General features: G+C 50.0%; 1 protein-coding gene across 5 annotated transcripts in view; it reads left to right on the plus strand.

Moving 5' to 3' along the window:
• LOC140412411 (glutathione hydrolase 1 proenzyme-like) overlaps positions 1-24,797 on the plus strand; it is a 141,231-nt gene that overhangs the window by 77,486 nt on the left and 38,948 nt on the right. For 4 of the 5 annotated variants that reach the window (XM_072500820.1, XM_072500821.1, XM_072500822.1 and 1 more), the window contains 3 exons: positions 5,538-5,701; positions 14,322-14,468; positions 21,183-21,319. In XM_072500820.1, the coding sequence (XP_072356921.1) occupies positions 5,538-5,701; positions 14,322-14,468; positions 21,183-21,319 (448 nt within the window). The remainder of the gene's footprint in view (positions 1-5,537; positions 5,702-14,321; positions 14,469-21,182; positions 21,320-24,797) is intronic. The other variant, XM_072500823.1, reaches the window with a different exon arrangement.

The following is a 24,797-nucleotide window of genomic DNA, read 5'->3' on the forward strand; positions in this document are numbered from 1 at the left end:
CCAATCCCAGGCCAGGCCACGGTGGAGGCCTCCCCCCGGGGTCGGACCCCCCCCCCCACCAGGCTGCCCCCGCCAGGATGGACGCCGAGGTCCCGCCGGGTCAGACCTGATGTGAACAGCGCCGGCGGGACTCGAGCTTTTTTGCCGGCCATTCGACCCATCCCGGGTGGAGAATCGCCGGGCGGGCCGCGTAGAGCGGCCCTCGACCGGCGCGGGGCGGCGACACGCGAATCTCGCCCAGCCGGTGATTCTTCGCACCGGCGTGGGCTGAGACAATCCTGCTCCCTGTTTCTGGGTGAGAAAAGCTCCTTGCCACAAGAAGTTATTTTTGCTGTATGAGCTCTGTTTTCTTCTGTGGACTTGTGCCTTATTCAAATTAAATCAAGCCTATTTCAAACTCCGACATTCTGCGGAGAATGTTAAATACAACCCAGCCTTCTGGAATACATTTGCCCCAATCTCAGGAGAGATACTAGGTTGTAATCTAATGCTGCAATTCACACTGTTACTTAAAGCAATTGATCAAATAATGATTTTCTCATCACTACCAATTATCCATCAAGTGACTTTCAACATAGAAACTGACTAAATATCTGGTGGAAAAGGCTCTCATGATACAAGTTCTAAAACTATTTGGGCAATACATTTTTAATCCTTTGTGCCATTTGATAATTTATTGAGAAATTATAATGAAGAAATCCTTTGTACAGATTTTGGCAGTGCTGTTTCTAATGTTGTGTTTACAAATTTACAGCAACATTTTTTATGATGGATGCTACTGAATTATAAAAACATCCATGTGAGAACGAGAGGTCATAGTTTCAGGATAAGGGGTAGCAAATTTAAAACAGAGATGAGGAGAAACTCTCCGCAGGGTCGTGAATCTGTGGAATTTGCTACTCCAGCGTGCAGTGGATTCTGGGACAGTGAGTAAATTTAAGGAGGAGTTAGACAAATTTTAAACTAGTAATGGGTTGAAGGGTTACGGAGAATGGGCAGGATGGTGGAGTTGAGGCCATGATCGTATTGAATGGTGGAGCAGGCTCGAGAGGCTAAATTGCCGACTCCTGCTCCTAGTTCTTATGTTCTAAGAAAGAACTATTCTGTCTAATTCCACCTTCCAGCTCTTCTTGGTCTGTAGCCCTATGGGTAAAAACACCTCAAGCACAAATCTGGTGTTCTTGATTAATAAGGGGATCAATGGTTATGGAGAGAAGGCAGGAGAATGGGGATGAGGAACCTATCAGCCATGATCGAATTGGCAGAGCAGACTCGATGGGACGAATGGCCTAATTATGCTCCTTTATATCTGAGGTGAAAAGATATTCACCAAAGTTCTCAGCATAGACGGATTTGCGCTAAAATGTTGTAAATCTACCACCAATCTCCCTTGGACACGGATTCTATTGGAAATATTGGGCGCAATTTATACAAAAAGTTTCTAAGTGTGGCAGTAAGCGGGAACTGCCCCAAGCCTCCCAAGGCTCGGCCCGGCGACGCCGCCACCGCTATAAATCGTTAATGGGTCCACTTAATGAGGCCACACGGGCTTCACGCCGCAAATGATGGTCCCGCCAGCTGATTCACAAGTACTGTGTCGCGGCCCCTCGCCCCAACCTGAACAAAGGGGAGCAGCACTTAAACTGCTACTTCACAGCCACCCCCACACAGCTCACATCCTTGTCTCCGAGAAGACCAGTTCCACCATTTGGGGATGCCAACCTGGGTAGATTACTGGGCACAATAGGAACTCGGAGGGTCAGCCACAGGGCAGCCAGTGCTGCCTGGGAGGAAGTAGCAGCGGCCTTGAGCTCGGGGATGTGGCCAGGAGGTCGCGGGGGTGGCTGAGGATAGATCAGTAACCAACTTAGAGATTGGTGTATGGTGTAGAGGTGAGGATCCACCAGTCCCCACCCAGGTGACCTGTCACACGTGAGTTGTTATTGCCATGCAGATTTATCCATCCCTCCCACTGATCATTTCCCCACAGGATCTCCATCCGGCCACGCTGGCCCATCAGGTTGGATCCCCCCCCCACCCCCTCCCCCCACCCCCACCCCCCACCACCCAAGAGAACATCTCGGAGAAGAGCTCTGAGAAGACCACCATCTAAGCATAAAAGTTTTCATCCCCACCTTCCACTGGCGCAGAGACAGACACATTGGTGGGCAATAGTAGTGGTCAGGCTTCTGGGGCACATACTGCTGATGCAACAGATGTTGATGCACATCAGGTGGAGGCAGTAACACCCAGGTGAGACAGCAGTCGGAGGTCTGCTGGATCCCTGGACCCAGCTGGGTCCCAGTCAGATGCTGAGCCTCTGGACCAGGTTTACCCGGAGCTGATGCAGACGTTAGAGCGCAGCCGTGATATTCAGAGGGGGATGACAGCGACTCTTCAGCAGGTCCATAGCAGACTGGAGGAGTCCCAGAAACTACGGGCACAGGAGATGGCACTGGCAATGCATGGCACAGAGGCTAACACTGCTAAGTGCAGACCGCAGTGGAGAACCTGGCGCACGACGTCAGCAGCATGAGTGGAGGTGTCCAAGATGTGCCGCAGTCCGTGATGGCCATGGCTGAGCATCTCGAAAGCGTGTCCCAGTCGCTGGGGCACGTGACCCAGTACCAGGCAGACATTGATGAGGTGCAGCAGAGCATGTCCCAGTCCCAGGTAGGCATTGCCGAGGCTCTACAGAGAACGTTTCGGTCGCTAGGGGAGGTCTCCCAGTACCATGTGGGCCGAGCCAAGCCAATGTGGGTCATGTCCCATTCTCAGGTAGGCATAACCGAGGCGCTGCAGAGCATGTCCCAGTCGCTGGGAAACGTGTTCCAGTCGCAGGTGAGCATAGCGGGGGCCTACGGAGGAGCCAAGGGCATCAACACGATGCTGCAGATATTGGGGAGCCGCCAGGGCTGGCAGAGCCAAATGACGGAGGGGCAGCCGGGGCTCGATCCAGCTGCCCCTCCATCCCAAGGTGAATCCCAGGGCTCTATATGCACCGACCGGGAGGAGGCGGCACTGGCTGCCAACCCGGAGTCACCCCATGAAGTGATGATGGCAGCCACCCGCTCCCCCAAGACTAACTCCACTGACTTCAGCCCCAGAGCCCCCAGGAAACACCCGCCAGGGGAATCAAAGGCAACATGACATGGTAGGCAGCAGACTGCTTCCACCTCTGATGTGCATCCTGGGAACACACCGAGGTGCAGCAGTCGAGCAGGTTAGGTTAAGCAGGTCGAAGATCATGGAGAGGGCACTGGGAGGATGGGGTGGGAAAGTGGTAAGTGGGGGTTGGGTGAGTTATGTGGGGGGAGGCATGGGGGAGGGTCTGTGAGGGGTGGGGAAGGGCTATTACATGATCAGCGGATTGGGTCTGTTGGGGACACATTTGTTAAATGGTAAAAATTGTTGACCTCAGCCAATATGATACCTCTGGTACTTTCCTCCACAATGTGGGCCGAGCACCAATCCCATGCCCCATCTCCCTGGACAAGGAGGTCCTGGATGCCTCTTCCCTGCCTCCCCCACCCAGCATGCCCTGCCCACCCACCCCCGGCCGCAGCAGGAGCCCCTGCTCACCAGACCCCACACTCTGTAGCCCAGCCACCCACACGTAACGTTATCTGGACTGGCACTGGTCCCCTCCCCGGCGTACACACCCACCCTCTGGGCACGGAAATATTTCCGGTGCTGGGGCCCAACCTCTGGGTAATCAGATAATGGCCCCGCTGTGACCATGCTTTTACCTCCTACCGTGTTCAGAAAAAGTGTCCAGGCATCATGATCTGATTAGGATGCTAGGCAATAACTCCCACATGGTACATGACGCCTACCCACAGGGATCCACTTGGGATGTGTGAAGTGCTCACTTAACTATGATTGCCAATCCCCTATTAGCAATAGCCTTCAGCCGCCCGGCCAGAGGCCTGTGCAGTCAGTGGGAGTTATGGGTGGTCAGTGGGGCAGGCGAACAGGGGCTTTGGTTGCCCAGGAACAGGACCATAGGATCCGGGGCTTTGGGCGCTCAGACACCCATCTCCTACCCCCCAACCCAGCTTATGGGCAGCCACCATCCCACCTCCCACCGATGGTGGCCCACCCTGACTGAGGCTGGCCCCCCATGGGGTTCCCCCACCCCCCTCCGAGCACTGGGGCAGTAAGCACAGTGTCCCTGGGCTCATTACCCAGGAGCACTGGCTACTCACCATCTCGGGTTTGTCATGTGAGAGTACCTTCAAGAAATGGGTGTTTCTTGTAGAATAACTGTAGTAGGTGTACCTTTAAGAAATGGGTGTTTGTCAGCTTTTAGTTTCACTTTGAGAAAAAGCTTGGGCGTGTCTGTGTTTTTTTGTTTTCGTTTCGGTGTTGGAGCTGCAATCAGCCACAGAATGTGTAATGTTGTTCTCTCTGCCATGTAAAGACCATCGCTTGATCATTTGGTGAATTACGAGTTCTATCTGTTGTCAGTAGTGAATTTAAACCTGATGTGCTTCTGTTAAAAAGTTTTTTGGATGTCTTGATTAATAAGGGGATCAGGGGTTATGGGGAGAAGGGAGGAGAATGGGGATGAGAAAAATATCAGCCAGGATTGAATGGCGGAGCAGACTCGATGGGCCAAGTGGCCTAATTCTGCTCCTATGTCTTATGGTCTTAAAAGGAAAGTAAGGATTACTTAGTGTTGTATTCTTTGGGGGGTTGTATTTGAATTAATGGTTGCTAAGATGTTCACTGTATGTTTTAAAAAGGTTGACTTGAGTTCATAGAATAAACATTGTTTCGCTTTAAAAAGTACTTTTCGATTTCTGCTGTACCACACCTGTAGAGTGGGACGTGTGCTCCCCATACCACAATCTATTAAAAGTTGTGGGCCAGGTGAACTCCATGATACACTTTGGGGTTCTCTAAACCCTGGCCCATAAAAGAAGTACTAATCGGCGCCCACGTGACCACTTGCTGGGGAGGAGATTAGATCATGGGAGGCCATTAGATACGGGGTCGCTCCCGTTAATTGTGTGGAGACTGAACGCAGCGCGGTGGCACAGTGGTTAGCACAGCTGCCTCACAGCGCCGAGGTCCCAGGTACGGCCCCGGCTCTGGGTCACTGTCTGTGTGGAGTTTGCACATTCTCCCTGTGTTTGTGTGGGTTTTGCCCCACAACCCAAAGATGTGCAGGGTAGGTGGATTGGCCACGCTATATTGCCCCTTAATTGGAAAAAAATGAATTGGGTACTCTAAATATTTTTAAAAAGGAAAATAAAATTGTGTGGAGATTGGGCTTAAGTGGTGATTACTGGTTTCTTGCCACGCTATGGCAGGATCCTGATTTCGCCAACGGGAGCAGGTAGTGTAGACTGCAACCCAATCGCCGTCTGGCGCGATTCTCGATTTTTGCCTCTCCCGTGATTTAATAGCGTCGTCGCGCTCTCGCTTAAGCGCAACGCGGCCATTAAATCGCCCCCATTGAACTTACCCCATTGTTAACAATGAAGAAAATTGCTCTTTGATAACTGCTAAAAATTATTTCATTTCCACAGTGATGTGTTCTGTAAGAAAAACAGCAGCCAGATTTTGAGCGAGAATGACCTGATATGTTTTCCACAATTAGCGGATACACTGCAGATGATAGCAGAGAAAGGACCAAATGCGTTCTATGATGGACCCATTGCAGAGGATATTGTTCAATATGTCAGTCAGTCAGGTATGTGCCTGGATATCTCACTACCTATGCTGCGTTATTACTGGGGAATTGAGAATCCATTTTACTAAATGTAAGTTCATTTCCTGAATCAACCTGTTTCCAGTATTTTATTTTCTGTTTCTCACTTGGGAACGAATACATTCTGGATCCAGTCTTCAATAACGTATCGAGTTCCATCCAGAATTATGTATGAAAACTTTGGCAGCATGATTAATGTCTCCACAGGCTTCAACTGGGTTCACCAGGTTGATCCTGGGTGTCGAGGGATTTTCTTATAAGGAGAGGTTGAGGAGGTTGGGCCTGTATTCATTGGAGTTTAGAAGAATGAGTGGTGACATAATTGTGACTTATAGGATCCTCAGTGGGCTTGACAGGGTAGATGCTGCGAGGTTGTTTCCTTTTGTGGAAGAGTCGAGGACCAGAGGGCATAATCTCAGAGTAGGGGGGTCGCCCATTTAAGACCGAGATGAAGAGGAATTTCTTCTCTTAGATGGTAGTGAATCTGAGGAATTATTTACTGCAGAGAGCTGAAGAGGCTGGGTCATTAAGTATGATCACGGTTGAGATAGACAGTTTTTTCAGTAAGGGAATCAGGGTTTATGGCGCTAAGGTGGGAAAGTGGAGTTGGGAATTATCATTTCAGATCAGTCACGATCTCGTTGAATGGCAGACCAGGCTCGATGGACGGTATTGGCAAGGCTCCACGTATTCCCTCTGTAATAGTTGTCTTCCTTGAACCATTTCTGCTCTTGAGGCGATGCTGCTCCCAAGGTGGTATTAGCGAGAGCTTGCGAAGGTTTTGACCCAGGAACAATTAGGAATCCAAATTTATGACAGCACAGGGTGTGACTAGGATTAAGAGAACCTTTGGCTGAGGGCGTCCAATGATCTTGCTGCCCTTATCTTGCTAGATTATGGAGGATACAGAGTAGGGAGATACTGTTGAACTAAGCTTGGTAAATTGCTGCAATGCATCCTGTAGATTGTGCATACTCCATCCAGCCCTACTGCAGCTGTGGTGGAGCCGAATGAATTTGAATAAATTTATCAAAAATAAAACCGGCTGCTCACACATGTAACCCTGCTAATTAATCATAGAATTTACAGTGCAGAAGGAGGCCATTCGGCCCATCGAGTCTACACCGGCTCCCGGAAAGAGCACCCCACACAAGGCCAACACCTCCACCCCATCCCCACAACCCAGCAACCCCACCCAACACCAAGGGCAATTCTGGACACTAAGGGCAATTTAGCATGGCCAATCCACCTAATCCGCACATCTTTGGACTGTGGGAGGAAACCGGAGCACCCGGAGGAAACCTACGCACACACGGGGAGGATGTGCAGACTCCGCACAGACAGTGACCCAAGCCGGAATCGAACCTGGGACCCTGGAGCTGTGAAGCAATTGTGCTATCCACATTGCTACCGTGCTGCCCTATCTTAATCACCTCAACCTTCCAGTCACTTGCCATTTTAACTCAGCACCTTGCTTTCCTGCCCACATTTCTGTCCTTGGCCTGCTTCACTGCCTCAGTGAAGCCCAGCGCAAGCTGAAGAAGCAGGGTCTCATCTTCTAATTGGGCCCGTTACAGCCATCAGGACTCAAGGTTGAGTGCGGCAACTTTAGATTGTGACCTTTCTCCTCTATCTTAAACCCTTTTTCAAAAATATCACGGGCGAGATTCTCCGTTGCCCGACGCTAAAATCGGGACCGGTGATTGGGCGGAGAATAGCTCCCGATGCTGAAATCGTGTCAGGCAGCAGTTTGATGCTGGGTTACGATGCTCCGCCTCCTCCAAATTGGCATCATTGCTACATGTGTAGTCTCTACAGTCGTGAGCCTGGCGTGGTGGCTCTGGAGAGAGAGTGAGGCAGTGACCAGCACCCCCATGCCTCACCGACAGTCATGCTGCGGGGCGGGGGGGGGGGATGGTTCTGTCAGGGCTGTGGGGTGGCCGGGAGGTGTGCTCTGGGGTCGGGGTGGACGGGTATGCGGCCCAGCACAATCGCTGCCATCTTTTCGGGCGCAAACGGTGCGTGTGTGTGGGGGGGTGCAAGTGTACATGTGGCTGCAGCTTCTCAGCCCTACGTGTGTCCAGAACGGACCCGGCAATTCTCCCACCATTTTCCCACCATGTTCTGCTGGTGTTTCACACGACGGCGGTGCTAGCCCCTCGCCGGTAGAGGAATCGGTGCGGGCGTGGCACCAATTTTTCCGTTGTGGAACTCCATGGATCCTCCGTTGGCATCAGCACTTAGACACAGGAACAGGGAATCCAGCCCATCATACATGTACTGCTTCAGATTAAACCCCTCTGCCCCTGCCCCTCCCACTCCAGACCATCTGTCTTTTGTTCTTAAGGTTGCTGTGGTGTTGGGTGTTCTAACACACAGAAGAGCCAACACAGTTGCATATGGTACAACACTTGTTTATTTAAACTCACTATTTACAACTTGGTCTTTGCACTCTGCACGTGGGGGGCTCCCTGCTTGTTGTGTTTCAACAGCTCTTTCATGCTTCCTTCTCCCCAGACCTACTGACCTCCAGGTGTCGTGCTCGTGCTTTTTATGTGGTTGGTGTTCTTGTCTGTGATTGGTTGTGGTGTTGTGTACTCTGATTTGCCTGTTAGTGTGTCCATCATGATGTGTGTGTTTGAATATCATGACATCCCCCCTTTTTACAAAGATATGTGCCTACGTGGTAATAAATATGATCGTGACGTGAGTGCATCTAAGAGTGTGTGTGTGTCGTGTGCAGCATGTGTCTATGACGGAACTATGTACATGGGGCGATGTCGAGTGCGTCACATGAATCCAGTTGTACCATAACATAACAGAAATGCGAACGAGAGAAGAAGAAAAAAAAATTTTGAACAGTTGTCCAGTCAGACGACATCTGGAACGATAAACAACAACAGGTTATCATGTAAAATTGTCCAACTTATTAAACATATGAACTGTATTATAAGTCCATTCTAATGGGTTTGCGACGAATTCGGGTTGACCGCCTTAAGGGTGGATCAAGAACCACCGGCTGCTGTGCAGGCATGGCCATGGGTGGCGATGGAAAGGGCGTGATGTGCGGCAGCTCCACAAAGTCATCCTCGGAAGCCTGTTGAGGATCTGGCGTGTTGTGTGGCTGTGAACGTGGAAGTCGGCGAAGGGCGCGCCGATTGCGGCGACGCACGGAACCATCCGGCATGCGAACCAGGAACGAGCGGGGAGCCACTTGTCGGAGGACTTCGGCCGGTGCTGACCAGCCACCATACGGTTGATGGACGCGTACTTTGTCTCCGGAGGACAGGGGGGGCAGGTCCGTCGCTCGTGTGTCATACCGACCTTTCTGGCGATCACGCTGCAGTTGCATGTCCCGAAGAACCGCCTCATGGTCTGTTGTCGGTGCCAGGACGGAAGGTACCGTCGTCCTGAGGGAGCGACCCATTAGTAGCTGCGCTGGCGAGAGGCCCGTGGATAACGGGGCCGATCGATAGGCCAGCAAGGCAAGGTTAAAGTCCGATCCGGCATCAGCCGCCTTGCACAGGAGCCGCTTTGCGATGTGGACACCCTTTTCAGCCTTCCCGTTCGATTGTGGATGCAGAGGGCTGGATGTCACATGAGTGAAACCATATGCTGCGGCAAAGGACGACCATTCACGGCTGGCAAAACAAGGTCCATTGTCTGACATGACAGTCCTTGGAATGCCATGGCGAGCAAACGTTTCCTTGCAGGCCCCAATGACTGCGGACGACGTCAGATCATGGAGAGGCATGACTTCCGGGTAGTTTGAGAAGTAGTCTATAATAACAATGTAATCTCTGCCGAGCGCGTGAAATAGGTCAACACCCACCTTCGCCCAGGGGGACGTCACCATCTCGTGTGGTAGAAGTGTTTCCGGAGGTTGCGCCGGCTGAAACCTCTGACAGGTTGTGCAGTTGAGCACCATGTTGGCTATGTCTTCATTAATACCCGGCCAATATACCGCCGCCCGGGCCCTTCGTCTGCATTTTTCGACACCCAAGTGGCCTTCGTGTAGTTGACGAAGAATCATCTGGCGCACACTGTGTGGAATGACGATCCTATGCGATTTCATAAGGACCCCGTCGATATTGGTGAGATCATCTCGCACATTGTAAAACTGGGGGCACTGCCCTTTTAGCCACCCTTCCGTCATGTGGCGCATCACTCGCTGCAGCAGAGGGTCAGTCGCCGTCTCTGCGCGTATGTGGGCCAGACAAGGATCATCAGCTGGCATATTTGCTGCTGTCAGAGTCACGTGTGCCTCAATTTGACGCACGAACCCCTCCGCATCTGGTGGTGTGCTCACTGCTCGGGAAAGAGTGTCCGCCACTATGAGTTCCTTCCCCGGAGTGTAGATCAGTTCAAAATCGTACCTCCTGAGTTTGAGTAAGATGCGCTGGAGGCGAGGAGTCATGTCGTTCAGGTCTTTGTTAATGATGTTGACCAGGGGGCGGTGGTCAGTTTCGACCGTGAATCGTGGCAGGCCATACACATAGTCGTGGAACTTGTCCAGTCCAGTTAACAAGCCCAGGCATTCTTTTTCGATTTGCGCGTAGCGCTGTTCGGTAGGGGTCATGGCTCGTGAGGCATACGCAACCGGGGCCCATGATGACGTGCTGTCTTTTTGCAGGAGTACCGCTCCAATACCAGATTGGCTGGCGTCTGTTGAGATCTTTGTAGGGCGAGTCGCGTCAAAGAAGGCCAGCACTGGTGCCGTGACCAGTTTGTGCTTGAGCTCCTCCCATTCCTGCTGATGCGACTGGTGCCAGTTGAATTCCGTCGATTTTTTTACGAGATGGCGCATGTTTGTTGTATGAGAAGCCAGGTTGGGAATGAACTTCCCAAGGAAGTTGACCATGCCCAGGAATCTTAAGACAGCCTTCTTGTCAGCCGGTCGTGGCATGGCTGTGATGGCGCTAACCTTGTCTGCATCGGGACGGACCCCGGACCTTGAGATGTGGTCCCCGAGGAATTTCAGCTCCGTCTGGCCGAAAGCACACTTCGCACGGTTGAGACGCAGGCCATTTTGCCGTATGCGGGTGAAGACACGTCGAAGACGATGCATGTGTTCCTGCGGAGTGGTGGACCAAATGATGATATCGTCCACATATACACGTACCCCTTCGATGCCTTCCATCATTTGCTCCATAATGCGGTGGAATACTTCAGATGCCGAAATGATGCCGAATGGCATCCGGTTGTAGCAGAATCTGCCAAAAGGGGTGTTGAATGTGCATAGTCTTCGGCTGGCCGGGTCCAGTTGGATCTGCCAGAATCCTTTGGACGCATCCAATTTAGTGAATATGTTGGCTCGCGCCATCTCGCTGGTGAGGTCTTCTCGTTTTGGGATGGGATAGTGTTCCCGCATGATGTTGTTGTTCAGATCTTTTGGATCTATACATATACGGAGCTCGCCAGAGGGCTTCTTTACACAGACCATGGAGCTGACCCATGGCGTGGGCTCCGTGACCTTGGATAGGACCCCTTGGTCCTGAAGAATCTGCAGTTGTGCCTTGAGGCGGTCTTTGAGAGGCGCAGGAACCCTGCGAGGTGCGTGAACGACAGGGATGGCGTCCGGTCTGAGTCGAATCTTGTACGTGTGTGGCAATGTCCCCATGCCTTCAAAAACCTCCTGGTTGTGAGCGAGGAGGGAATGGAGATTCGCGTGGAACTCAGCATCCGGGAAGTCGGATATCTCATCTGGAGAGAGAGACATGATGCGCTGTACCAGGTGAAGGACCTTACACGCTTGTGCGCCCAGTAACGAGTCCTTTGATGAGCCCACAACTTCGAAGGGGAGTGTGGCCGTGTACCCCTTGTGAGTCACCTGTAGCTGGCAAGATCCTACGGACGGGATAACGTTCCCGTTATAGTCAACCATCTTAAGCCGGGATGGTGTGATGAGTGGTTTGACCTTCATGGCCTGGACTGCAGAGTAAGCAATCAGGTTGGCGGATGCGCCGGTGTCCAGACGGAAGGCGACGCGCGATCGGTTGACCGTCAGGGTGGCACACCACTCATCGTCTGGATTGATGGCATTGACCTTGTTGACATCAATGACGGCAACTCTGAAGTCATCCTGGTCATCTGCATCACTTAACTGGAAGTCTTGATGCGTGGGCTGGACGGTCCTGACTCGTGTGCGAGGTTGTCGAGGATGCGCCGGATCCATGGGTTGAGCCGCACGACAGCGGGCTGCGTAGTGGCCTATCATGGCACATCTGTTGCACTGTTGGTATTTTGCAGGACATTGCCCTTTTAAGTGTAGACCTCCACACTTGCTGCACGTCATGACGTCACGGCGTTCGTTGCGCCACTGCGCATGCGCAGTGCGATCTTGCGGTGGGCGCGCCTGCGCAGTGCGTCCCTCGTTGTGGCCGTTATTCTTGGCGCGCACCTGCGCGGGAGACCGCGAAAAGCGCGGGAAGCGGCCGCTGTCGTCCGGGCCGTGGGGCGGGAAGAAATCGACGGCCTGGATGCGTTCAACGTCGTGGGCGGCCTGGCTTGCCGATTCGACGGCTGGGGACCCCCTCCGTGCCAACTCGGACGCCTGAAATCGGGCAAAACGGCAGGTCGCATTTTCATGGAGGACACAGGCTTCCACAGCAGACGCTAAGGTAAGGCTCTTTATTTTAAGAAGCTGCTGGCGTAGGCCACTGGAGGCAACGCCAAAAACAATCTGGTCCCTGATCATGGACTCTGTGGTGGTGCCGTAACCGCAGGACTGCGCCAGAATCCGGAGGTGCGTCAAAAAGGGTTGAAAAAGCTCCTCCTTACCTTGCAGGCGTTGCTGAAAGATGTATCTTTCGAAAGTTTCGTTTACTTCAGTTTGAAAGTGCTGGTCCATTTTGAGGATGACCGTGTCATATTTGGCCTGGTTTTCGCCTTCCTCGAACACCAGTGAATTAAAGACATCATTTGGGTGGGGGCCTGCGTAGAAGAGGAGCATTGCAATCTTCGAATCATCCGAGACATTCTGTTTTTCGGTGGCACGGATGTACAGGTCAAATCGCTGCCTGTAGAGCTTCCAGTTGGTGCCTAGGTTCCCCGTGACTTGCATCGGCTGCGGTTTGCCGGTGTGGTCCATGTCCAGAATGGCAGGTTGGTAGGCAGGTATCGATCCACTCCTGTACCATGTGGTGTTGGGTGTTCTAACACACAGAAGAGCCAACACAGTTGCATATGGTACAACACTTGTTTATTTAAACTCACTATTTACAACTTGGTCTTTGCACTCTGCACGTGGGGGGCTCCCTGCTTGTTGTGTTTCAACAGCTCTTTCATGCTTCCTTCTCCCCAGACCTACTGACCTCCAGGTGTCGTGCTCGTGCTTTTTATGTGGTTGGTGTTCTTGTCTGTGATTGGTTGTGGTGTTGTGTACTCTGATTTGCCTGTTAGTGTGTCCATCATGATGTGTGTGTTTGAATATCATGACAGTTGCTACAGTTTGTTGCAATCTCTCCCAGCTACGGTTTAATATGTAACACTTTTGTCCCTCTCTTTAGTTCTGATGAAGAACAAAAAGGACTCGGAACATTAACTCTGCTTTCTCTCCTGACAGTTGCTGCCAGACCTGTTGACATTTTCTTGTATTTTATTGATGTTATTTGCTTTCTTTCCCTCCTGGTTCTGCCTAGCGCCATCTTTGTAGTGTCCATTCCAAAAGGTGTCCAGCCTCTGATCTTGTGAAACTCCAGCTGGCTGTCCCCCTACAGAATTGTCAACTGTCAACATTTGTCTCATCCATTCTTCTTTTCACACCAGCCCCATTCTGAGTCTGGTGTTTGTGGGGGGGAATGCGGGCTGGGTGGGGAAGGTTCCTGTGTCAATCACAGAGGCCCCTCAGGCAGGAACCTGGATCCAGGAAGCAAGTTGAAAGCACCCCATATCGCCCAAAACCACCAATCCACACCTTGCTGGGGTACTCAATGCTCGGGATCTTGGCCTACTAAAGTCCAAAAGCTGCCCGCCGATTAAGCTGGCAGCCTCATTTTCATAGCTAAAGCTGCAATCAACCTCTTCGGGTTAGGTTTGGTTGTCCACCCATCTTTTAGTCTCATTAAAGCTTGAAAAGGGCAGGATGGAGAAAGGTTTGGGTTAGGAAAGAGGATTCTGACTTTAAATCCTCTTTCCCCAGCCCACTTGACCCAAACCTGTCCCTTTCTTTAACATTAAAATTCAGCTCATAATCACTGTTGTAATAGAGGAAATACAGAAGTCAATTTGTGCACAGCAAGATCCCCAAAACAATGAGATATATGGCCAGGTAATGTGTTTTACTGATGTTGATTGAGGGATTACTAATTAGCTTGAAGACCAGGGAAAATTCCACAACTCTTCTTCAAAATGACGCCATGAGATCTTTCACACCCACCCAAGAGGGCAGACAGGGCCTTGGTTTCACATCTTATCCAAGAGACTGTAGCTCGGACAGTTGCAGCATTAGGAGTGTCAGCTGGAGTATTCTTGCTTTTCTCATGGGATTGTTGTATTAGGCTTCTTTTTTTCAGTAAAAGGAGTTAATTTTATTTAATTGGCGAGTGGTCTGTCAGCTTGAGTTGGATTGGTGCAGTTCTGTCCCTGTCTCTTTCCTCTTCAGGTGGATTAATTTCCCGAGATGACCTGAAACAGTACAAGGCGAACAAGGAGACCCCTATAAATGTGACTCTAGATGAATATACACTGTATGTTCCAGGTGCCCCATCTGGTGGACCAGTGCTTGCACTCATTCTGAAAATCCTTGAAGGTAACTTTGAGCCTCCACAATCTGCTCTAAAATGTTTTTTTTTGTAGCCTTTAAAGGCGTTCCAGCCAAGATACTTATGATGTGAATAAACCAGTGGTTTGAGAAAGTGCCCATTCGCAGCAAGGCACTAAGATCCACTCTAAATTCCATTTTCACAACGATCTTCGACATCACATCACACTGCACTCTAGAACTTCACAGTAATTGCCACAGTGGGGGTGGTTTTTAAACCTGGTAGCTAAGGAAACAAGGATTAAATTTGGTCCAAGTCACATACCCTACATGGAGCCACTGTGAGCTGACCTGTCGGAATTTTCAGCTGCCCCATTGAGCCGACCAGCAGCAAGGACACCTGGCCAAAGGTTCCTTCTTCACCTGTGCTGAGGGTACCAATGATGTCATCAGAATTGGACTGCGATATTTACAAGGATGTTTGAATGGGAAACAGAAGTCAGTTGAAATGCACAAGGAAACCTTAGGTCTCCCTTTTCTGTGCCTCACCACAGCCCTCCTCCATGCCCTCTAAAGGATTAGTTGAAGGAAAATCAGTTAAACTTTTTAAATTAATGTGACAATCACCTGCACTCATTGTGCACCTCTTCTGAAAACATCCTGATGAAAGACTAATGAGAAATCTTACTCAGTACCAAGTAAGTATCCAGGGCGGGATTCTCTCAGTCCGGGGCCGGGTCGGAGAATCCCCGCGACCGGCGCGAATCGCGCCACACTGCCCCGATGTCGGCACGCGATTCTCCGCAGATCACAGAAGCCAGCCCCCAATGCCCACAAATCTGGGAAATCAGTCAGCAACTTTCATCAGAGATGGAGCGTTAAGAGGCCAGCCTTTTCTGGTGAGAGTTGAACTGATATTAAAGTGACCTCCAGGAACAGCCCCAGTTAAAGTTAGGGTCAGCGTGTCATGCCCTCTCGAGCCATTTGCACCATCAGTGGTGAAGAATGCTGGAATGTTACAGCACAATTCTCTAGATAGCTGCTAAAAATTAACAGGCAGACCAATACAGAAATGGCAAATTCACGGGGCAGGATTCTGTGATCCTGAGGCTAAGTATTGACGCCGTCGGAAACGCCATCACATTTCTCGACGGCATCAACATGGCCTCAGGATCAGCAATTCTGGCCCCTTTAGGGGGCCAGCACAGCACTGGAGCGGTCAGCACTGATCCCAGCGTGAACTGGATGCCGGGATCCGCACATGCGCAGTGGCACCAGCGCCAACGCGCGCATGCACAGTGGTTTTGTTCAATGCCTCCGCCCCGACGTAACATGGCGCAGGACTACAGGGGCAGGTGCAGAAGAAAGGAGGCCCCCAGCCAGAGATGCCGGCCCGCCGATCTGTCGGCCATGATCGCGGGCCAGGCCATATCGGAGGCTCCCCTGGGGTTGGAATCCCCTCCAGCCCACAGGCTGCCCCCCAACCTTTCCACGCCGGGTTCCCACCAGCTGAGAGCAGGTGTGGACGGCGCCGATGGGACTCGCCATTTTTACGGCGGCCGCTCAGCCCATCCCGGGCTGAGAATCGGCAGGCCGGCCGTGTAGAGCGGCACCTGATGGGCGCCGCGCCAACCACACGGGTGCAAATTGTGCCGATTCTCCGCTCTGCGGAGAATCGCGTGCCGGTGTCAGGGCGGTGTGGCACGATTCGCGCCAGTCGCGGGGATTCTCCGGCCCAGCCCCGGGCTGAGAGAATCCCGCCCACGGTGTTTCTCTATTAAATTTGTGTGGTACATATTACTAGGAGTGACCTTTTAACTCTGAACCTAAGACTGGCTATGGAGAATTAACACTTCTCAGGTCAAATGTTGCTATCAACAGGAGGCGAGAAATGAACGGTTGGCAATCCAGTTCAGTTTCTGCTGACGTTTGATAAAGTCATCACATTGTGTTAGAGGTGGGGACTGAATTGGGAACATAACCACCAATTCCAAGTTTTGCATAGGTTTCCATAGGGTGGCATGGTAGCACAGTGGTTAGCATTGTTGCTTCACAGCGCCAGGGTCCCAGGTTCGGTTCCCAGCTTAGATCACTGTCTGTGTGGAGTCTGCATGTTCTCCCTGTGTGTCTGCGTGGGTTTCCTCTGGGTGCTCCAGTCTCCTCCCACAAGTCCCAAAGGACATGCTGTTAGGTAATTTGGTGTCGTGGAAATTATAATAAAGACAAATTCTTTGAGGTTCGATTTAAGGACATTTATTTACACAAATATTTGCAGAGAGAGAGTGTTCTGACTGCATAGCCAGTCCACAGCACTCTTGAGATTCGACCGAAGAAATAACAGCTTGAAGTAAACAGCCACGTTTATATTAAATAGACTTTGGAAAGTACATAAGTTGAAATACGTAGTACGTATGTTCTTGCCGTTGACTAAAAACAACTCGAGTACACATTTTATTATCTTTCGGAGGACAATGTGTTATCATAATAAGGCCGAGACCAACATATTAAGCAGTATTTTGTTTATGTTACCTGACCTACTTATTTTCGTTCAAAAGCAGTGTTAAACTATATAGTCAAGCATTTCCCAGCATGCTTCTAAGTTGGCAACTCATTAATTTCCCTTCCACATTTGGACATTCTCAATTCTCCCTCGTGTATCCGAACAGGCGAAAGTGGTGACTGGGGCTTTTCACAGTAACTTTATTGCAGCGTTAATGTAAGCCTACTTGTGACAATAAAGATTATTATTATTATAAACCAGTCATCAGGTCAACCACATAATCTCTGGCGAGGTGAATTTTTTTTTAGTCAAACCACAGGGACAATATGGGACAATTGTACAAGCTTACAGATTCACTTTTGTCACATGAATGAAAAATAGCATAGTATTAAGTTGTTGTCCTGAACTTGCTGCTAAGAATTGGTTATCAACCAAAATGTGTCATGGTCATACTGCTTAATGTGCATCCTGCACCTAAAATTAAATCAGTCACAAGTAGCATAATTATCTCTGTACACAGTTAAAATGGTATGGGGAATTTAAGGTTTTCCAATGGATTGTACATTACTTGATCACAGGAACAATACTGAAGGAAATTGCATGTCTGAGGTGAAGTTATGAAGAAAACTTCTACTGTAATCCATATTCCTAATTGTACTTTGGAAAATTAAGATTTTATATTGCATCATTTTGCACAACCACATTAAAATAAAATGAAGAGGAAAGATACATTAAATGTTGAGGAAAGGTATTAGCACAGACAATGTAGAATCTGCATGAGTTGAGTTAAGAAACCCCACGGGCAGAAAACATTCTTATGGGCAGATCACCAAACTGCAGTGGTAATGTTTGGAATAGCATTAGACAGGAAATCAGAGATGAATGTGATAAAGGAAAACCTGTGATTATGGGTGACTTTAATCTGCATATAGATTGGGTGAGTCAAATTAGTCACAGTACAATAAGGGAGGAATATCTGGAGAGTATGCGGGATGATTTTCTGGACCAGTATGTTGAGGAGCCAACAAGGGAACAGGCCATCTTGGACTGGGATGAGAAAGGATTAGTTGTCAACCTAGTTGTGAGAGAACCCTTGAGGATGAGTGACCATAATATGGCAGAATTTTTTACCAAGGTGAATAGTGAAGTAGTTGACTCTAAGACTAGGGTCCTGAATCTTAATAAAGATAACTATGATGGTCTGAGGCATGTTTTGGCTATGATAAACTGGGAAACATTACTGAAATGAAGGATAGTGGACAGGCAAGTGCAGGCATGGGTGAACTCCAAAAGTTGTTTATTCCAATTTGGCGCAAGAGTAGAAGGGGAACTGTGGCCAAACCATGGCTTACAAGGGAAATTAGAGATAGTTAGATTCAAAGAAGAGGTATACAAGTTAGCAAGAAAAAGCAATAGACCTGAGGATTGGGAACAGTTTAAAATTCAGCAAAGGCAGACCAAGGAATTGATTAAGAAGGGGAAAACATTTCTATAGGTATGTAAAGAGAAAAAGATTGTCAAAAACGAATGTGGGCACTTAGAGTCAGAAACATGGGAATTCATAAAGGGTAACAAAGAAATGGCTGAGGAACTACATTTGTACTTTGCTTCTGTCTCCACAAAGGAAGACATGAATAATGTACCAGAAGTTCTGAGAAGCACAAGTTTGAGTGAGGAGCTGAAGGAAATTTGTATTACTAGAGAAATGGTATTGGGGAAATTAATGGGATAGAAGGCGGACACATCTCCAGAGCCTAATAATCTTCATCCCAGAGTACTTAAAGTGGCCCTAGAAATAGTAGGTCTATTGGCGGTCATTTTCCAAAATTCTTTGAACTCTGGAATGGTTCTTACAGTTTGGAGGGTAGCGAATGTAACCTCACTATTCAAAAGATGAGGTAGAGAGAAAACAGGGAATAATAGACCAGTGAGCCTAACATCGGTAGCAGGGAAGTTGCTGGAGTCCATTATCAAGGATTTCATAGCATGACATTTGGAAAGAGTGGTGGAATCAGACAAAGTCAGCATGGAATTATGAGAAGGAAATCATGCTTGACAAATCTATGGAATTCTTTGAAGATGTAATAAGTAGAGTTGACCAGGGAGAACCAATGGATGTGGCTTATTTAGACTTTCAGAAGGCTTTTGACAATGTCTCACATTGCAGATTACTATGTAAAGTTAAAGCGCATGACATTACGGGTGGTGTCTAGAACTGGATAAATGTGTCATTTTTCGACCGACAAGCAGAGACTAGTGGGGTACCGCAGGAGCTGTGCTAGGACCACAACTATTCACATTATGCATGAATAATTTGGACGACGGAACTAAATGTAGTATTTTCTAATTTATAGATGGTACAAAGTTGGGAGGGAGGGTGAACTGTGAGGAGGATGCGGAGATGCTTCAGTGGAATTTGGACAGGCTGGGTGAGTGGGCATATAGATGGCAGATGCAGTATAACGTGGATAAACCTGAGGTTATCCAATTTGGCAGTAACAATTTGGAAAGCATATTAGAGATGTTTTACCACAAGACATTGGTGAGGCCATACCTGGAGTATTGGGCACGATTCCCCCAAAAGGCAACAAAGTCCTCTCGCGAGCGCGTTTAGCCATTGTAGCAAGAGGTAGGGCGGCATTTAAAAATGGCATCCCGATCGGCAAGTCCCCCAAAACAGTCCTCGACTTCCTCCCCAGCCCGAATGCACTGTGGGAGGATCCCCGGACCCCGGACACCCCCCCAACACTCACACCGGGCAATCCCAGCTCGATCGCGTGCACACAATCCCGGCTCAATCGCGCACAAGCAAAAAATGCAAGCTTGGCACTGCCAGGGTGCCAGGATGGAACTGTCAGGGTGCCCAGGTGACACCAGCAGTACCAGGCTATCACCTTGCCCAAAGGGCATGCAGCTGGGGGCCTCCAATCCCCTGGAAGACCCCTATGAGTGCTGTACCATCTGGTTCCCATTTGTGGGGACCAGTGGTGAACACCGCTTGCCCGAGGTCTCTGAGGCAAAGGGGTTGAATCCCAAAACCTCAGGTACCTAAGGAATCTGCACATTAGAGTGAGGCTTACTCACCCATTGTGGTCAGGATTCACATTGCATCATCTCGTGAGATCATATTAGATCCAACGAGGCGTGGCGAGCCGGGTAGATTCTGGAAGCAGGCTCTCCCGGCTTTCAATAGCCATGCTGCACCGCAATGAGCTGCTTTTCGGGCCTAGCATGGCTGATGGATCATGCCCATTGTGTGCAGTTTTGGCATCCTTCTCTGAGAAAGGATGTCCTTGCTACGGAGGGAGAGCAGCGAAGGTTTACCAGGCTGATTCCTGGGATGATGGACTGTCATATGAGGAGATACGAAGTCAGGTAGGGTTATATTTATTGGAGTTTAGAAGAGTGATGGGGGATCTCATGGAAACTTATAAAATTCTGACAAAATTAGACTGGGTAGATTCAGAAAGAATGTTCTGGGGAGATGGGGGAGTCCAGAACTAGGGGTCATAGTTGAGGATAAGATCTTTTAGGATTGAGATGAGGAAAAATTTCTCCACCCAGAGAGTGGTGAACCTGTGGAATTCATTACCGCAAAAAGTAGTTGAAGCAAAATCATTGTGTAATTTCAAGAAGGAATTAGATGTAGCTCTTGGGGCTAAAGGGATCAATGGATATGGGGTGAAGGCGGGATTAGGGTATTGAACTTGATGATCAACCATGATCGTAATAAATGGCGGAGCAGGCTCGAAGGGCCGAATGGTCTCCTCCTGCTTCTATTTTCTATGTATGTTTCTACGTAGGATGGATTTGTTTGTTGTCTTCTCATCTTCTGAACCTGGGTTTAAATCCAACCAAGACTTGGGTTGTGGATGTTGCAGGTGAGATGTTATTACCCCTCCCGTGGTTTTGTGCCACTTCGTGTAGTGGAGGAGACACCCACACTGCTATTAGGTAGAGTGTTTCAGAATTTTGACTCAGCAAAGGTGAAGGAATGCCGATATATGTCCAAATCAGGATGATATGTGTTTTGGGGCGGAACCTGGAGGTGATCGTGTACCTGCTGCCCTTGTCCTTCAAGGTGATAGAGGATGCAGATTTGGGAGATTCTGTCACATTCAAACATGGAATAAAAATCTCTGATGAATGTAAAGATCCTACAAAAAGTGAATTTGTCAAGTTTTGTTTAGTTTGGGCAGAAGTTGGCAAAAAATGGCTTGCCCAACTTTTCATCCTCTAATCACTTTTCTGTTCTAATTTAGGGTATCACTTTTCCAGAGAAAGTGTTTCTACTAGAGAAAAGAAAGTCTTAACATACCATAGAATTATCGAAGCCTTCAAATTTGGGTTTGCAGAGAGAAGCAAGCTGGAATATCCAACATCTAGTGACCATAGCAAGGTAAGTCTATTATATCAAAAAGTTATATCTGCATGCACTTTCTAACCACAATGGGTGGAATTTTCCAGCCTTTCCTGTTAGTAGGATCTTCCAGTCCTGCCAAAGTCAGCCCCTGCCACAGGCCCCAGCAGTGGAACGGTTAGCCATGCAAGATGCTATTGACTTCAGCGAGACTAGAAGGTTCCACTGGCGGCCAATAACAAGTCGCCTCTTCCACAGGAAAATCTGCCACAGGGGGGCAGGGGATGGAAAATTTCTGGCCAATATATTACATCGGTAACATGATGAGGCCTCTCGCGAGACATCGCAGTCTGGATCTCGCCCTCACTGGGCAGAATCCAGATATGCATACTCAAGTCAGCAGTTAGCTTCACTTAAATATGCCTGCGCCGGATTCTCCCAAGGCCTGGGAACGAATGCCTGCATCTGGGATAGAACATAGAACATACAGTGCAGAAGGAGGCCATTTGGCCCATCAAGTCTGCACCGACCCACTGAAGCCCTCACTTCCACCCTATCCCCATAACCCAATAACCCCTCCTAACCTTTTTGGTCACTAAGGGCAATTTATCATGGCCAATCCACCTAACCTGCATGTCTTTGGACTGTGGGAGGTAACCGGAGCACCCAGAGGAGAATGCGCAGACGCCGCACAGACAGTGACCTAGCGGGGAATCGAGCCTGGGACCCTGGCGCTGTGAAGCAACAGTGCTATCCACTTGTGCTACTGTGCTGCCCCTTTATCTCGCCGTTTAGCACTGGTTTCCTAAAATGTGCACCAGGCATAATGGCATTTGGGGGGTGGGGTCTCCCAGGCCATCAAAGGCCCCAGGTGGTCAGGTTCTGGAAAGGGTGGCACCCTGATGCCACCTGAGCACCCTGGCGGTTCCAGCCTGGCACCCTGGCAATGCCACTCTGCAGCAACGTACCCAGTTTCCCCGGGCCGGGCCGGTGAGCGAGGGGGGGGGATGCTTGAGGACCCCCTCGGGCCGGTGAGCGAGGGGGGGGGATGCTTGAGGACCCCCTAATCAGTAATTTGGGTGTTGGGAGGGTCTGGAGGCCACTGGGCAGGGTCGACAGATCGGAGTGGCATTTTTTAATTTTAATTTTTAAATTAAGCTAAGTGCAGCCTCGGCAGGGCGTTTCTCAGCGAGGTCCGAAGAAAAAGCAAAATCCTGTTTGATAACGGGGTCGTTTGCAGAACTGCAGGCACCAAGAAACACCCCGCTAAACGCTCCCAAAACAGGACACTTTCCTTTTTGTTAAATCACGCCCTATCTTTCTATTTATAAGCAGCCAATGTAAACTTGTCAATCTGTAATTTAACACTTGTCATAATATCCGCTCATGTATATAATGAGATGCAGACAGGCAGTGATTGACACATAGGATGACCAGTAAGCATACAACACAGCACAGCCGATCACCAGACAGGACACTACCACTATAAAGCCAGAGGGCACTAGGTTTCCCGCTCTCTCGGGACCCAGCTACTGAGACAGTCAGAGTCCACGAGCTAGCAAGCACAAACACCATACGGTAGCTAGTAAGTCTGGTCAGGCTACTACAAGGTCACTAGTCAAATCAGTATAGTGTAGATCCACAGCTGAATATGTACAGCAGTTCATCTAGTTGAATAAAACAGTGTTGGATCTTCTCCTGTGTTTGACGTCTGTTTCTAACTTCCCTGCATCGAGTGCAGTCCACATCGAACCAACCTGCCTAACACATCATGGAACCAGAGTGATATTGATCTTGGCGGACCTACCTCGAGTGAATCAGCATCGACCAGCAAGCAGCAACCCAGCGAAATGGAAAACATCCAGCCTCCTCCGCAACTCCGCATCTCCGGCAACCTCGGCGGCAACTGGAAAATCTTCAAGCAAAAGTTCCTCTTGTACATTGAGGCCTCCGACCTCGAGGCAGCATCGGATGCCAGGAAGATCGCGCTATTTCTCTCCACTGCGGGGGACCACGCCATCCATATCTACAATTCGCTTACGTTCGCAGACGGTGAAGCCAAAACAAATTCAAAACAGCCCTGCTGAAGTTCGACAGCCACTGCGACATGAGGTGAATGAGAGCTTTGAACGGTACATCTTCCAGCAGAGGCTTCAGGGTAAGGATGAACCTTTTCAGCCCTTCTTGACCCATCTCCGCATCCTAGCTCAGTCATGTAACTATGACTCGACAGCTGATTCCATGATTCGGGATCAGATCGTTTTCGGGGTCCACTCCGACTCCCTGCGGCAGCAACTCCTTAAAATCAAACAGTTGACCCTCCCTGTCGCTATCGAGATGTGCGTTGTGCATGAGCATGCTGAGAATCGTTACTCCCACATCAGGGCGGCAGAAACTGCAAAGCTGGCATCCCACGATGCAGAAAGGGTGCAGACCATTGCACAGATGCAGGGCCTGAGCATCGAGGACAGTGGCCGTTTCACCCGCTTTTCTCGGATCCCTGCGCATGCGCGCCACGACCGAGTGGACGACAAGACCGAAAACCCGACTGCGCAGGTGCATACGTCGGCCAACCGCATTGCGCATGCGCGATGGTGCACGGATCACGCTGATGTCAGCATCATGACGTGTCCAAATTGTGGCTCCGCCCACGTAAAGCGGCAATGTCCGGCAAGAGGACGTCGATGTCTCCAGTGTGGCAAGCTTGGCCATTACGCAGCCCTCTGCAGATCCGCTCCACCGCTCAGCAGCCAGCGTTCCCAGCTGCGGCGCAGAAGTATCCGCTCAATACAACAAGGCATGCCAGATTCTGATCCCTGATGCTGACTGCCTCCAGTCTCCATATCGGGTGGGCATCATAACCACACATGAGCTGGCCTCCACCACACCTGCGCAACGCCTCTCGACCCTCAGTGTGGATCCCGACGACGAGTGGTGTGCTGTCCTCACAGTTAACAAGGCTCGCATCCGATTTAAACTGGACACCGGCGCGTCTGCGAACCTCATCTCACAATCCGACCTCGACACCATCCGGGCCCGACCAAGTATTCTTCCACCGGCCTGCCAGCCCCTTGACTACAATGGCAATGCCATAGCTGCCAGTGGCTCGTGTCAGCTAGGGGTATCCAACAAGGCGATCAAGGCAATGTTACGATTTGAAATCGTCAGGCCTGACAGGGCGTCCATGCTCTGTGCTCGTGCCTGTAAGCTCCTGAACCTGGTTCAGCGAGTCCACACCACATGTCATCTTCACCGGCGATGGCCTCGCCCGATGGAACTTGGCAAGCTGACATAGACGACATTTCGGGCAGCACGGTAGCATTGTGGATAGCCCAATTGGTTCACAGCTCCAGGGTCCCAGGTTTGATTCTGGCTTGGGTCTCTGTCTGTGCGGAGTCTGCACATTCTCCCCGTGTGTGCGTGGGTTTCCTCCGGGTGCTCCGGTTCCCTCCCACAGTCCAAAGATGTGCAGGTTAGGTGGATTAGCCATGATAAATTGCCCTTAGTGTCCAAAATT

This window comes from Scyliorhinus torazame, chromosome 1 (genome assembly GCF_047496885.1).
Source record: "Scyliorhinus torazame isolate Kashiwa2021f chromosome 1, sScyTor2.1, whole genome shotgun sequence".
Classification (NCBI taxonomy): Eukaryota; Metazoa; Chordata; class Chondrichthyes; order Carcharhiniformes; family Scyliorhinidae; genus Scyliorhinus; species Scyliorhinus torazame.